At 40.8% G+C, this 16,223-nt stretch overlaps 1 protein-coding gene across 1 annotated transcript; it reads left to right on the forward strand.

Annotated features, from left to right (window-relative positions):
* Positions 1-697: 697 nt before the first annotated feature.
* Positions 698-3,858, forward strand: LOC147616316 (uncharacterized). Its single transcript, XM_086777383.1, has 2 exons — positions 698-1,092; positions 3,109-3,858. The coding sequence occupies exons 1-2, from the start codon at positions 909-911 to the stop codon at positions 3,726-3,728; spliced, it is 804 nt and encodes a 267-aa protein (XP_086633509.1). The 5' UTR covers positions 698-908; the 3' UTR covers positions 3,729-3,858.
* Positions 3,859-16,223: the final 12,365 nt, after the last annotated feature.

Consider the following 16,223-nt stretch of genomic DNA (forward strand, 5'->3'; position numbering starts at 1 on the left):
TGGTGGATAGGGAGAGATGTGTAAACATCTTGAGCTATGGCAGTTTTGCATCAATATTTTACGTAACCTAGCTGAAAAAGTTTATAGTGATGTGTGGATGTTACTCCTATGTGTGGGTTGCACAAATTTGCACACCTTTGGGTCCTTGTGATTAGCTGAGGACTCTGAAGCTATGGTAGCGGTATATCAAAAATCGCGGCTTGAAGTATAATTTCCCCAGGTGAAATTCAAAAATCCGGATTGGAATTAGATGTTGCCTTTAATTTGAAGGGATAAAATTTGTACATTTTAGTTATAAATCCCGGCATGTGTATGATTTCTAGTGATTGTCAAGTAGGTTAAGCCTAAGTATTGAAGCGTGAGCCTTTAAGGTTTTTTTTATTATTGTTTTTTTTTTTAAAATCGAGCTGTGTTAAGCGGTATATCAAAATCGTCATTGTGGGCACGGGCGGCCGTTGTTGTGGTGGGCCAATTTCCAGCTACAAACAACAACAACAAAGGAGTCAGGACGATGATGGGACGAGAGAACTGCCCACTTTTCTATCAGCGAATCACTGTCTTACTGGTCAAAAGGCAAGAAAGACGATGCAGAAATGAAGAACATGCAAGCGAGCAGGGATACAGCCAAGGCCAATGGTTAAATAGTCGCCGTTGCTCGTTGCTTTAGTTGATATATACAGAGTTGCGTGTTGATTATACCTATATAGGGATTAGGATCCTGCGCGTTTTTCCTGTGCTTGATTATACATTTATAACTGCAGTTGATGTAATAATTGATTATTAGTATCATTTATAACTGCAGCACCATATTCTTGCCACTTCGCTGATCAGCACCTCTCCCTAATCAGCTCTCCTATCGCCCACGTTCTTCTTAATTAGCTTCGTTTCATTACTAATTATATATTGCCATGGGAAGAGGTAGTGCCCTCCTTCAACATGCCCTTCTTAATTGTTTAATCTTGTCAAGCTTGTTGACCGGCCTCAGCAGTGCCACACAGTATATAGTTGGTGACTCCACCAATAAGTGGAACCTGAACGTGGATTACTCCACTTGGGCGGCGAAGTACTCTTTCAAAACCGGCGACACCTTATGTAATTATCCCTTCCCTTGATCCATCTCAGGAATTGTCTCTAATTTAGAATGTACACTTTATGATTTTGGCAGTTTTGTAGTAACTGCAAAACATATCTCATATGGAGTTTATTTGTTCTGTCATTTTGAAGCACAAAGGTATCAACAAAAGTCATAAAATTAGGAAATGATCCCCCACAACAAAAAAAAGTCTAGTTTGTGAGGTGGGATTAGATCAATGCAAGTGTGTTAAGAGGGCAGTAGGGTTTTGGTCAGACCTTGGATCTGGTAGAGGGACAAACTACAATGTCTTTCATTGGCTAGACGAAATCGTAAAATAAGAGGAGACGCTCTCCCACATGTTTCAAAGGATTAGAAGAGGTTCCATAGGCCTTCAAAGATGAAGGTGAAGAAGGTGGAAATGTTTTTTATAGAAATTTTGTGCCCCTACATACCAATCCCTGCTCATTGTGCATGTTAGCTGAAATTGTAGGTGGGTAGGAGGGACTCCCTGAGGCATGGGTGGGGAGATCTTCCCCTTTTTTAGGAGTGTCAGCTAAAAAAGGACAAGGAGAGGGCTGGGATATTGCTAGTCTATCAATAGCTTTATTTTGCTCATCATTTAAGCAAAATTATTATTCACAACATAAAGATCAACTAATGTAATTGATTTTTAAACAAATTTGAAGGTTAAGTGTATTTCTTTTCCTTTATCTTAGTAAAAACAGGTGAACCCAAAATTTACCTTAGTGTATCCAATTAGAAATGTAGTTTACAATCATATACCATTTATTATAGTTAACCTGGTTACTTTTACTACACTATCCAATTAGAAATGTAGTTTACATACATATACCTTTCTTTGACCATTTATTATAGTTAACCTGGTTACTTTTACTACACTATCCAATTAGAAATGTAGTTTACATACATATACCTTTCTTTGACCACTTTCACTACACTATCCGCCGATAATCCACCTTTCCCATTGATTATGTAGTTACAACCCTTTTGCAAGGTTAGGACATGTGACATAATTATAAAACTATACTTCATTTATAGTTTCTTGGTTTCATATGGGATCTTTCAACATGCTTTCCCTTTTTCAAAGCCTTTTTCAAAGGTAGGATTTATACTTGTAAATAGGCTCTCCAACTACAACCTTGCAAAGAGTTGTAAATTTTAATTACAACCCTTTGCAGGTTAGGACATGTGATATAATTATGGCATTGTACCTCATTTTTAGTTTCTTGGTTTCATATGGCATCTTTCCACATGCCTTCCCTTTTTCAAAGGTAGGATTTATACTTGTAAATAGGCTCTCCAACTAGAATCTACATGGTCCATGCACTTTTCAGTACACTTTTCATTGTCTTCTTTTATTATAAAGGTATCAAATGTATTGCATTAAGTGGGAAATGCTCTCCTTTGCTTTATTATAAAAGGTATCAAATGTATTGCATCCAGTGGGAAATGCTTTCCTTTGTTTTAAATTCCAAAGTGCATCACCTTAACAATCTCACAATCTAGTCCCGTGCACAAGGAAAAAATAGGGGCTAATATTAGCCCCATGGATAATCTAAAGGATTTTCCAAAATTATTTTGGCTAATTTGCATGTCCTAAGCCAAGTTTATAGGGGGTTCTACTCTCAAGGTGGGTGCTTGAGTTTGGACCCAGCTAGTTTGCTAGTTGCAAACTAGCAAAGTAGTTGCAACTACTAGATGTGATGATGTGTATATAATGCATTACACTCTTTAAAAATATTAATATTAAGTAAACACCTAACACACATGTAGGAGATGCATTTCATAATTTCTATTGATTTCCTCTTGGAATTTCACGATGTACAAAGGAAACATGCGCAGATAGTATATTGACTCTATCTATGTAATAGTTTGTTATCATTGAGCTATTCATTTATTCTTTATTGAACTGTATTTCTCTTTTTTTCCTAATTCAAGAAGATTCGTTTTAATTTTTTGGTTTGGCTTTCCAATAAGACAAATGTTTTTTTTGTTCATCTTTGTGTGTGTAGTGTTCAGCTACAATGCAGAGGCCCATAGTGTGTACCAAGTGAGCCAGGCAGATTATGGATCATGTAACAATTTGAATCCAATAAAAATGTATGATGATGGCAACACTGTGGTGTCTTTAGCTGAGGCAATAACATACTACTTCATGTGTGGGATCCCCGGACACTGTGGGCAAGGCATGAAGGTGGCAATCAAGGTGGGAGCCGGAACCTCCACTCCTCCAACTAGTACACCTACAACACCACCTCCTACTAATGCACCTCCTCCAACTAAGACACCTAGCATACCACCTCCAACTTCCCCTCCAACTAAGACACCTAGCACACCACCTCCAACTCGTACTCCAACTTCTCCTCCAATTCCTACACCTAGTGCCCCCCCCTCTATAGCTTCTTCTCCGACCCCTTCATCTAGTCCTAGCCTTTCCCCTACCCCTTCAATTTCCTCTAGTCCATCTCCCACCCCTTCTCCTTCTATCTTGAAACCCCCTTCTTTAACCCCATCCACCCCCTCTACCATAGTGATACCTCCTTCATCAATATCCTCTAGTAGCTCAAACTCTTTAAGAGCTTTCATTTCCTTCACCATCTTTCTTAGTTCCCTCCCATTGATTCTCCTATAAAATTTATCCCATGACATACATCATCATATGCAAGTCATCCTTTTTGTTGATGCGTTTTCTCACCCCATTACTTGGTTTCTTAACTTGGATATGTCATTAGTTTAAGAATAAATATTTGAGAGTTTTAATATAGGCTTCTTCTTTTTTATTTTTGGTGCCTTGTGAAGTGGCCATTTGTGTTTAAAAGCACTAGATTTGGAAATTTCTTTTTTAAATTAGCTTGAGATGTTTCTTTGATGTCTACAAAATCATTTCCTAACCCATCAATGTAAAACGATATTTTTGGGTGACATGCAATGAATCATGTTACTATGGGGAACAACAGACAGTTATAGTCACTTGTTCCAAGGAACCTACATTAAGTTCACACCAAACAATCATAGTCACTTGTTCCAAACAACCTATGCTAAGTATAGACAACCTACGTTAAGTTCACACCTAACAATGATGGTCACTTGTTCCAAACAACCTGCATTAAGTTCAAACAACCTACGTTGAGTTCACACCAAAAATCTAAAGTTTACACCATGTAACTAGCTTGGGGGATGCACTACTAAGAAACCTGATGTATCACATGTGTTCAAGGGGTATTTAAAAAACCCCTTACTAGTCAATTTTTTCATAGATAAAATGACCACTTTTTCTTTATGGACTTACAGGTTTGTTTTCAAAATTGATTTAAAACACCCCCTCCGCAAATGCATTTCTAAAATTTTACCTTAAAATTTTGAATTAAAAAACCCTTCATTTGAACTCACATTCTATACTTACATATTTTTAGGTTAACCACCTAAGGTAACTAGGCACCAAGGCTCCTTAAACTTACACCATATAACTAGGCACCAAGGCTCCTTAAACTTACACCATGTAACTAGGCACCAAGACTCCTTAAATTTACACTAATGAGACACTTAACTTGGCACCAACACTCCTTAAGTTCATGCCTCATGTAACTAATGAGACACTTAACTTGGCACCAATACTCCTTAAGTTCACACCTCACAGATATCAATGTAGCACTAGTTTGAATGCTTAAAGGTTGTTTGACACATGAGGTTTGCTTCCTAGTTAATTGTCAGCTTCCAAGTGATGAGATATCAAGCTCAACTAGTGATGCGAACATTGATGACCCGCCTGGGTGATAGCTTCCTAGTCATCTATTAGCTTCCAATTGTTGAGATATCGAGCTTATCTAGTGCTATAGACATTGATGATGTACTTAGGTGATAGCTTCTACACTTACACCACTAGAGTGGGTTCGTGAAATTATGGGTGATATGCCTTACAGGCTATGTGACATCCACTTTGGTCTACTGGATTTACGGCATAGTTATAGTGCTAGCTCATGTAGTCAAGTTCACACCATGGACTAACCTTTGTAAGTTATAATGGTAGCCACTTTGGTGTACTGGAGTTATGGCATAGTTATAGTGGTAACTCATGTAATCGATTTCACACCATGGACTGACCTTTGTAAGATATAATAGGATATTACTTTCCTACATAGTATGGACTCTTATCTCTTTGTTGTGGTTTGTATAGAAGACAAGAGAATAGAAGAAAATTCAGCCATCCATCTCTCTTGTGTGCTTGCCTACTATTTTGTGTGCGTGTTTTCTTGTTGTAAGGAGCTCAAGCCCATCCTCTCCCTTGCATTCTTCTCATGGTATCAGAGTGTTGGTTCACATCGTGAAGAGCTTAAGAGGTAAGCAAGAGGTAAGCAAGAGGCAAGCAAGGAAGCGGTACATTGTTAAGGGTAATTCCGTCTCTTTTTCTCTTTGATTTTGGATCAACATATTTAGTAGGTAGCTATGAGAGCTATAAACAAACAAGGAAGCCACCAGTTGAGTGAGGCATCCTTCTAGGGGCGAGACCTGTTGCGTGCATTTATGAGGCGATTCAAGAATGCTACGGGCCTCGTTTAGACACTGCAAGGTTTCTACCAGCACTGTGGAAAAGTGTTTTTTCAGGAATGTTTTTGCCTGAATTATGTTTTTTGCAGTGGAGTAGTGTGAAATTAGTGTGCAGACATCTCGTGCACATATTGTAAGTGTTATAGATGGTGGTGGATGTATATACATGTATTCTAGTCACTTGTTATAACTATTTGAGTAAGTAAAAGAGTCACTTATTATAACTGTTTGAGTAAGTAAAAGAGTCACTGGTTAGCTCATTGCAATTGTAGGTTGCATACGTATAACTCTATTGCAAGTATTTGGTTGGTTGTAGGTAAAGATGCCTAATAGCTTGTCACAAATTGTGAGTGAGAAGCTAGACAAGAATAATTTCCATGCTTGGAAATTTAGTATGGCCAATTTCCTTATGAGAAAAGGATATTGGGAGTCCATCATAGGTTGTAAGATTCCTCCCTCCAGCTTTTGAGGTGTGCAGGTGTAAGAACCTCCCCTTCTGATCTTATAATTATTCCCTTCTCAGAAATAAAAGAAAGATCCAGTTTTACCCTGTTTTGACTTGGAGAGAGAAAATGTCTAGAGGGAGGTAATTCAAAACTGAGATACTTTTGGATATAAAAATCCTCCTAGTGTCTAAAATGATTTCCCCTGAAACAGAAATTCAAAAAGAACTTTTCAATGTGCAATTGAAATTAATTAAAAATAGGTATAAAGGACCTTAGCCTAAGGGTCCAGATTTTCATAAATTTTAAGATTATGGTCCAATTAAGGTTCCTATGGACCAATAAGATTAATCCAAATTTAGGGAGGAGATAAATTGAAGAATAAAAGAAAATCCTCCAAAAATGAGTATATGCTCACATAAGATGAAGAGTTGACTAAGGACAAGGTTTATTAGTTAAAAAAGAAGAGATATTTAGAGGAAATGATGTATTTTTGACACCTCAGTGTGGGGATCTCCCCTCATGAAGGAGGCGCCTATTTCACATGTGTGGAGGAGTTTTAAACTAAAAAATAATGAGATATTTTCATCTCTCCTCTCTCATGTTTTAACTAGATCCAAAAAGTAAGCTAAATTGACCCAAAAATGGTCAAAAATTGACCAAACTGATTTGGAAAATTCTAGAATCAGTTTGCTTGTTGGTTAGAGGCTCACTTTTTCCTATAAATAGAAGCCTCCCCCTTTGTAAAAGGTTAATGGTGTTTATGCACTGTTACTCTACTCCTACCTAGAGCCATTTACATTGATTTTTCTTGATAATTCAATTATTTTTGGCTTAATTCTCTCCAAAGTAATTGGTGGCCACTCTTGCTTCAAACAAGAGTAGAACCCTCAATCCCTCAAGCCAAAGGAAAGCTTACAACTCCATGTAAGCTAAATTTTTCTTACTTTTTAATTTTAAATCTATGGTTTTCTTGATTTTCTTGTTTTATAGTTGATTAAAGTAAATTCTAATGCTATGCCTTGATGAAAAGGCCACCCCCTTCTCTTCTTTTCATTCCAGCCTTTCTTTATCCTAGAATGATTAACAAAAAGATTAATTAAGCTTTTCTTTTTGTTTATTCTCTTAGAAATTGAAAATTGTGTAGATTAGAGTCCTATACATCTAATTGGGGTTAATTTAAGTTGAAAATAGAATGATAAAAATGAGAAATGGTCAGTCATACAAAGGGGTTAATTTAAGTTGAAAATAGAATGATAAAAATGAGAAATGGCCAGTCATACAAAGGAGGTTATGGCAAAATTTTCTAGAATTTTGTAAAAAAGAAAGTTTATTTTTATGTTATTCCAAAAGAGTAATTCCCACCGTTTGTGCATTCTAAAAGAAATATTCTAATTTACTCCATGTACATATTCACCTATGAATATGCATAGATATCACTGATATTAATTATTAAAATTGATTTCTATGCATAGAAAGATGCATAATAGAAATTGTTTTATTATAAAAGTGTTATTTTCATTGAATTTAATTTCTATGCATAGAAAGATGCATAACGGAATTTTTTTTTATAAAAGTGTTATTTTTATTGAATTTAATTTCTATGCATAATAGAAATTTCTTTTATTATAAAAGTGTTATTTTCATTGAATTTAATTTCTATGCATAGACAGATGCATAAAGGATTTATTTTTATTTTAAAAGTGTTATTCTCATTAAAATTGATTTTATGCACAGAAAGATGCATAAAGGATTTATTTTTATTTATTAAGTGTTATTCTCATTAAAATTGATTTTATGCACGGAAAGATGCATAAAGGATTTATTTTTATTTCAAAGTGTTATTCCCATTAAAATTGATTTTATGCACAGAAAGATGCATAAAGGATTTATTTTTATTTCAAAAGTGGTATTCTCATTAAAATTGATTTTATGCATAGAAAGATGCATAAAGGATTTATTTTTATTTCAAAAGTGTTATTCTCATTAAAATTGATTTTATGCATAGAAAGATGTATAAAGGATTTATTTTTATTTCAAAAGTGTTATTCTCATTAAAGTTAATTTTTAGAAAGATGCATAAAGGATTTATTTTTATTTCAAAAGTGTAATTCTCATTAAAGTTAATTTTTATGCATAAATAGATACGTAAAGAATCTTTATATCAAAATTAGAATTCTCTTAAATTCTATGTTTAAATTCTATGAATCAGATAGATGTGAATGAATGGATGGATGGATGTGATGTGAATAGAGGTAATGAGATGTGAGGTGAATAGATGTGATGAGATGTGATGTGAATCATATAGATTTGAATGAATGGATGGATGGATGTGATGTGAATAGAGGTACTGAGATGTGAGGTGGATAGATGTAATGAGATGTGATGTGAATCATATAGATGTGAATGAATGAATGGATGTGATGTGAATAGAGGTAATGAGATGTGAGGTGGATAGATGTAATGAGATGTGATGAGAATCAGATGGATGTGAATGAATGATGAATGGATGTGATGTGAATATAGAGGTGATGAGATGTGAGGTGAATAGATGTAATGAGATGTGAGGTGAATAGAGGTGATGAGATGTGAGGTGAATAGATGTAATGAGATGTGATGAGAATCAGATAGGTGTGAATGAATAAATGGGTGGATGTGATGTGAATAGAGGTGATGAGATATGAGGTGAATAGATGTGATGAGATGTGATGTGAATCAGATAGATGTGAATAAATGGATGAGATGTGATGTCATGTGAATCAGGATGTAAATGAATGATATGAGATATGAGTGGATGATATGTGATGAAAATGGATGTGAATGTATAAGTGAAGAATGGATGTGAATGCATATGTGAAGAAGAATGGATGTGGATGTATGTGAAAGAATGGATGTGGATATGTATGTGAAAGAATGGATGTGGATGTGTATGTGAAAGAATGTGATGTGAATGTGTATGTGAAGAATCGATGTGAATGAGTATATGAAAGAATGGATGTGGATGTATGTGAAAGAATGGATGTAGATGTGTATGTGAAAGAATGTGATGTGATATAAAGAGATGTGATGTGCTATGAATATATGTGGATGTGAAGTGATAGATATGAATGTATGGATAGATGTGAGAAGTCGTACCTGTGATGAACGGTTGGATGGATGTGGATGAATGAGATGAGATGTGTATGAGAAGTCGTACCTGTGAGAACGGTTGGATGGATGTGGATAAATGAGATGAGATGTGTATGAATGAGATATGATGTGGATAGAAGTGATGTGATATAATGTGGAGAGAATGTATGTGATGGGATGGTTATGATAATGTATGTGGTAGATATGAACGAATGAATGTGATGAATGTGATGTGATGTGATGGATATCAATGAATGTGATGTGATGTAAATGGAGATAGATGTGATGTGTGATGGAGATAGATGTGATGTGAACGAATGAATGTGATGGATATCAATGAATGTGATGTGATGTGATGGATATCAATGAATGTGATGTGATGTAAATGGAGATAGATGTGATGTGTGATGTGAATGAATATGATGTGATGAGATGTGGATATGGGTAGATGCGAGTGGATGAGATCTAATGCGGATAAATGAGAAAAGAGGTGATGAAATGAGGCCTTGGAGTCATGCAAGAATGGCCCCACGGCCATTCTTCCTCATGTTTTGCATGAAAAAGAATGGCCCTAGGACCATTCTTGGATGCCCCCATGGCCATCCCAAAAAATGACCTTGAGGCCTTGGAGTCATGCAAGAATGGCCCCACGGCCATTCTTCCTCATGTTTTGCATGAAAAAGAATGGCCCTAGGACCATTCTTGGATGCCCCCATGGCCACTATTCCATGCACTGTGATGCATTTTAAAGTAAAACGGTGGATATTTGAGGCCTTAGGGTCATGTAGGATTGGTCCTCACACCTGTTTTGCATGAAAAGAATGGCCCTAAGGCCATTCTTGGATGCCCCATGGCCATCCCAAAATGACCTTGAGGCCTTGGGGTCATGCAGGAATGGTCCTTACACCTGTTGTGCATGAAAAGAATGGCCCTAGGGCCATTCTTGGATGCCCCATGGCCGTCCCAAAATAACCTTTAGGCCTTTGGATCATGCAAGAATGGCCCTTGGGCCATTCTTCCACCTCTTGTACATGAAAAGAATGTCCCATGTGCCATTCTTCAAAGCCCCATGGCCATTCCAAAATGACCTTGAGGCCCAAGGGTCATACAAGAATGGTCCTTACACATGTTGTGCATTAAAAATATGGTCCTACAGCCATTCTTAGATGCCCCATGGCCATTCCAAAATGACCTTAAGGCCTTGGGGTCATGCAGGAATGGTCCTTACACCTGTTATGTATGAAAAGAATGGCCCTACGGGCATTCTTAGATGTCCTATGGCAATCCCAAAATAAACCTTCGACCTTGTAGGTCATGTAATAATGGCCCTTGGGCCATTCTTCCACCTGTTGTGCATGAAAATCATGGCCCTATGGCCATTCTTGGATGCCCCCATATCCATCCCAAAATGACCTTGAGGCCTTGGGGCCATCCCAAAATGACCTTGAGGCCTTGGGGTCATGCAAGAATGACCATAGGGCCATTCTTCCACCTATTGTGCATGAAAAGAGGCCATCCTTAAATGCTACATGGCGATTCCAAAATGACCTTGAGGCCTTGGGGTGATGCAAGAATGGGCTTTTGGGTCATTCTTCCACCTATTGTGCATGAAACGAATGGCCCTAGGGCCATTCTTGGATGCCCCATGGACATCCTAAAATGGGAAAAGAATGGCCCTAGGACCATTCTTGGATGCACCCATGGCCCCTTGGGATCATGCAAGAATGGCCCTAGGACCATTCTTGGTTGCACCCATGGCCCCTTGGGGTCATGCAAGAATGGCCCTTGGGAAAAGAATGGCCCTAGGATTATTCTTGGATACACCCATAGTCCCTTGGGGTCATGCAAGCCCTTGGGCCATTCTTGGATGCCGCGATGGGCACTATTCCATGTAGTGTGATGCATTTTAAAGTAAAAGAGTGGATATTTGAGGCCTTGGGGTCATGCAGGAACTATCCTTGCAGCTGTTGTGCATGAAAAAATGGCTCTAGGGCCATTCTTGGATGCCCTATGTCCATCCCGAAATGAACTTGAGGCCTTGGGGTCATCCAAGAATGGCCCTTAGACCAATGTTGCAGCCATTCTTCCACATGTTGTGCATGAAAAGAATGGTCCTAGGGCCATTCTTAGATGCCCCATGTCCATTCCATGGCCATTCCAAAATGACCTTGAGGCCTTGGGGTTATGCAAAAATGGCCTAATGGCCATTCTTCCATCTGTTGTGCATGAAGAGAATGGCCTTATGGCCATTTTGGGATGCCCCATGGCCATCCCAAAAATGACCTTCAGGCCTGGGGTCATGCAAGAATGGCCCTAGCACCATTCTTTCTCATGTTGTGCATGAAGCCCTAGGACCATTCTTGAATGCACCCATGGCCCCTTGGGGTCATGCAAGAATGGCCCTTGGGCCATTCTTGGATGCCCCATGGCCACTATTTCATTCACTGTGATGCATTTTAAAGTAAAACGGTGAATATATGAGGCCTTGGTGTCATGTAGGAATGGTCCTTATACTTGTTGTACATGAAAAGAGTGGCCCTAGGGCCATTCTTGTGGATGCCCCATGGCAATCCCAAAAATGACCTTGAGGCCTCGGGGTCATGCAAGAATGGCCCCACGGCCATTCTTTCTCATGTTTTGCATGAAAAAGAATGGCCCTAGGACCATTCTTGGTCTTGCTAGGGACTATGCTTGGATGCACCCATGGCCCCTTGGGCCATTCTTGGGCCACTATTCCATGCACCGTGATGCATTTTTGACCTGTTGTGCATGAAAAGAATGGCCCTAGGGCCATTCTTGGATGCTCCATGACCATTCCAAAATGACCTTGAGGCCTTTGGATCATGGAATAATGGCCTTGCATGAAAAAAATGGCCCTATGGCCATTCTTGGGGATATCCCCATATCCATCCCATCCTTGGGGATAACCCCACATCCATCCCAAAATGACCTTCAGGCCTTGGGGTCATGCAAGAATGGCCCTAGGGCCATTCTTCTACCTTTTGTGCATGAAAAGAGGCCATCCTTGGATGCTCCATGGCCATTCTAGAATGACCTTGAGGCCTTGAGGTCATGCAATTTAAAGAGGCCATCCTTGGATGCTCCATGGCCATGACCTTGAGGCCTTGAGGCCATGACCTTGAGGCCTTGAGGTCATGCAATTTAAAGTAAAACGGTGGATATTTGAGGCCTTGGGGGGGTCATGTAGGAATGGTCCTTACACCTGTTGTGCATGAAATGAATGGCCCTAGGGCCATTCTTGGATGCCCCATTATCGTCCGTAAAATAACCTTCAGGACTTGGGATCATGCAAGAATGGCCCTTCGGCCATTCTTCCACCTAATGTACATAAAAAGAATGGCCCAAGTGCCATTCTTGGAAGCTCCATGGACATTCCAAAATGACCTTGAGGCCCAAGGGTCATGCAAGAATGCTCCTTACACATGTTGTGCATGGAGAGAATGGTCCTAGGGCCATTCTTGGATGCCCCATGGCCATTGCAAAATGACCTTAAGGCCTTGGGGTCATGCAGGAATGGTCCTTACACCTGTTATGCATGAAAAAAATGGCCTTACGGCCATTCTTAGATGCCCCATGGCCATCCCAAAATGACCTTTAGGCCGCCTTGTAGTTAAGTAAGAATGGCCCTTGGGCCATTCTTCCACCTGTTGTGCATAAAAAGAATGGCCCTATGGCCATTTCTTGAATGACCTCATATCCATCCCAAAATGACCTTGAGGGCTTGGGGTCATGCAAGAATGGCCCTAGGGCAATACTTCCACCTCTAGTGCATGAAAACATGCCATCCTTGGGGATGCTCCATGGCCATTCCAAAATGACCTTGAGGCCTTGGGGTGATGCAAGAATGGGCTTTCGGGTCATTCTTCCACCTATTATGGATGAAACGAATGGCCCTAGGCCATTCTTGGATGTCCCATGGCCATCCAAGAAATGACCTTGAGGCCTTGAGGTCATGCTTCCTCATGTTGTGCATGAAAAAGAATGGCCCTAGGACCATTCTTGAATGCACCCATGGCCCCTTGGGGTCATGCAAGAACGGCCCTTGGGCCATTCTTGGATCCCCCCATGGCCATTATTTCTATCACTGTGATGCATTTTAAAGTAAAACGGTGGATATATGAGGCCTTGGGGTCATGTGTAGGAATGGTCCTTACACCTGTTGTGCATGAAAAGAGTAGCCCTAAGGCCATTCTTGGATGCCCCATGGCCATCCCAAAAATGACCTTGAGGCCTTGGGGTCAAGCAAGAATGGCCCCACAGCCATTCTTCGTCATGTTGTGCATGAAAAAGAATGGAAATAGGACCATTCTTTGATGCACCCATGGCCCCTTGTTGGGGGCATGCAAGAATGGCTGTTGGGCCATTCTTGGATGCCCCCATGGCTCCTACTCCATGCATTGTGATGCATTTAAAGTAAAATGGTGGATATTTGAGGCCTTGGGGTCATGTCGGAATGGTTCTTACATCTGTTGTGCATGAAAAGACTGGTCCTATGGCCATTCTTGGATGCCCCTGTATTCATCCCAAAATGACCTTGAGGCCTTAGGGTCATGCAAGAATGGCCATAGGGCCATTCTTCCACCTGTTGTGCATGAATAGAGGCCATCCTTGGATGCTCCATGGCCACTCCAAAATGACCTTGAGACCTTGGGGTCATGCAAGAATGGCCCTAGGGCCATTCTTCCTCATGTTGTGCATGAAAAGGAATGGCCTTAGGACCATTCTTGAATGCACCCATGGCCCCTTGGGGTCATGCAAGAATGGGCCGTTCTTGGATTCCACCATGTCCACTATTTTATTCACTGTGATGGAATTTAAATTAAAACGGTGGATATGTGAGGCCTTGGTGTCATGTAGGAATGGTCCTTACACCTGTTGTGTATGAAATGAATGGCCCTACAGCTATTTGTGGATGCGCCATGTGGCCATCCTAAAAATGACCTTGAGGCCTTGGGGTCATGTAAGAATGGCCCCACGGCCATTCTTCCTCATGTTGTGCATGAGAAAGAATGGCCTTAGGACCATTCTTGGATGCACCCCTTCGGGCATGCGAGAATGGCCCTTCTGCCATTCTTGGATGCCTCCAAGGCCACTATTCCATGCACTGTGATGCATTTTAAAGTAAAACGGTGGATATATGAGGCCTCGGGGTCAGGTAGGAATGGTCCTTACACTTGTTGTGCATGAAACGAATGGCCCTATGGCCTTTCTTGGATGCCCCCATATCCATCCCAAAATGAGCTTGAGGCCTTGGGGTCATGCAAGAATGATGCAAGAATGGCCTTCGGGGTCACTCTGCCACCTATTGAGCATGAAAAGAATGGCCCTAAGGCCATTCTTGGATGCCCCATTGCCATCCCAAAAATGACCTTGAGGCCTTGGGGTGATGCAAGAATGGCCTTAGGGACATTCTTCCTCATGTTGTGCATGAAAAATAATGGTACTAGGACCATTCTTGAATGCACTCATGGCCCCTTGGGGTCATGAAAGAGTGGCCCTTGGGCCATTCTTGGATGCCTCCATGGCCACTATTTCATTCACTGTGATGCATTTTAAAGTAAAACAGTGGATATATGAGGCCTTGGTGTCATGTAGGAATGGTCCTTACACCTGTTGTGCATGAAAGGAATGCCCTAGGGCCATCTTGGCTGTCCCATGGCCATCCCAAGTATGACCTTAAGGCCTTGGGGTCATGAAAGAATGGCCCCACGGCCATTCTTCCTTATGTTGTGCATGAAAAAGAATGGCCCTAGGACCATTCTTGGATGCACCCATGGCCTCTTGGGGGCATGCAAGAATGGCCCTTTGGCCATTCTTGGATGTCCCCATGGACACTATTCCATGCATTGTCATGCATTTTAAAGTAAAAAGTTGGATATTTCAGGCCTAGGGGTCATGTAGGATTGGTCCTTACACCTGTTGTGCATAAAGAGAATGGCCCTAGAATCATTCTTGGATGCTGATGGCCGTCCGAAAATGACCTTGAGGCCTAGGGGTCATGTAGGATTGGTCCTTACACCTGTTGCACATAAAGAGAATGGCCCTAGAATCATTCTTGGATGCCCGATGGCCGTCCGAAAATGACCTTGAGGCCTTGGGGTCATGCAAGAATGGCCCTAAGTAGGGCATTGTTCCACCTGTTGTGCATGAGAAGGATGTCCCTAGAGCCATTTTTGGATGCCTTATGACCATTCCAAAATGACCTTGAGGCCTTTGGGTTATGGAATAATGGCCTTTCATGAAAAGAATGGCCCTATGGCCATTCTTAGATGCCCCCATAGCCATCCCAAAATGACCTTGAGGTCTTGGGGTCATGCAAGAATGGCCCTAGGGCCATTCTTCCACCTGTTGTGCATGAAAAGAGGCCATTCTTGGATGCTCCATGGCCATTCCAAAATGGCCTTGAGGCCTTGAGGTCATGCAAGAATGGCCTTTGGGGTCCTTCTTCCACCTATTGTGCATGAAAAGAATGGCCATAGGGCCATTCTTGGATGCCCCATGGCCATCCTAAAAATGGAAAAGAATGGCTCTAGGACCATTCTTGGATGACCCCATGGGCACTATTCCATGTAATGTGATGCATTTTAAAGTAAAAGAGTGGATATTTGAGGCCTTAGAGTCATGCAAGAACTGTCCTTGCACCTGTTGTTCATGAGAAAATGGCCCTAGGGCCATTCTTGGATGCCCTATGTCTATCTTGAAATGACCTTGAGGCCCTCGCATCTGAGCAAGAATGGCCCTTGGACCAATGTTCCAGCCATTCTTTCACATGTTGTGCATGAAAAGAATGCCTAGGGTGATTCTTAGATGCGCCATGTCCATCCCATGGCCAATCCAAAATGACCTTGAGGCCTTGGGGTCATGTAAGAATGGCCCTATGGCCATTTTTCCACTTGTTGTGCATGAGGAGAATGACCCTATGGCCATTCTTGGATGCCCCATGGCGGCCATCCCAAAAATGACCTTGAGGCCTTGGGGTCATGCAAGAA

Source organism: Cibotium barometz, chromosome 38, assembly GCF_041138505.1.
Source record: "Cibotium barometz isolate CiBa-2024 chromosome 38, ASM4113850v1, whole genome shotgun sequence".
NCBI lineage: Eukaryota > Viridiplantae > Streptophyta > Polypodiopsida > Cyatheales > Cibotiaceae > Cibotium > Cibotium barometz.

Excerpts from the sequence above, each read along its gene's own strand:
- LOC147616316 (XM_086777383.1), top strand. The coding sequence starts at position 909 with ATGGGAAGAGGTAGTGCCCTCCTTCAACATGCCCTTCTTAATTGTTTA. Across the intron at positions 1,093-3,108 it reads CAAAACCGGCGACACCTTAT|TGTTCAGCTACAATGCAGAG; the intron begins GTAATTATCCCT and ends TTGTGTGTGTAG.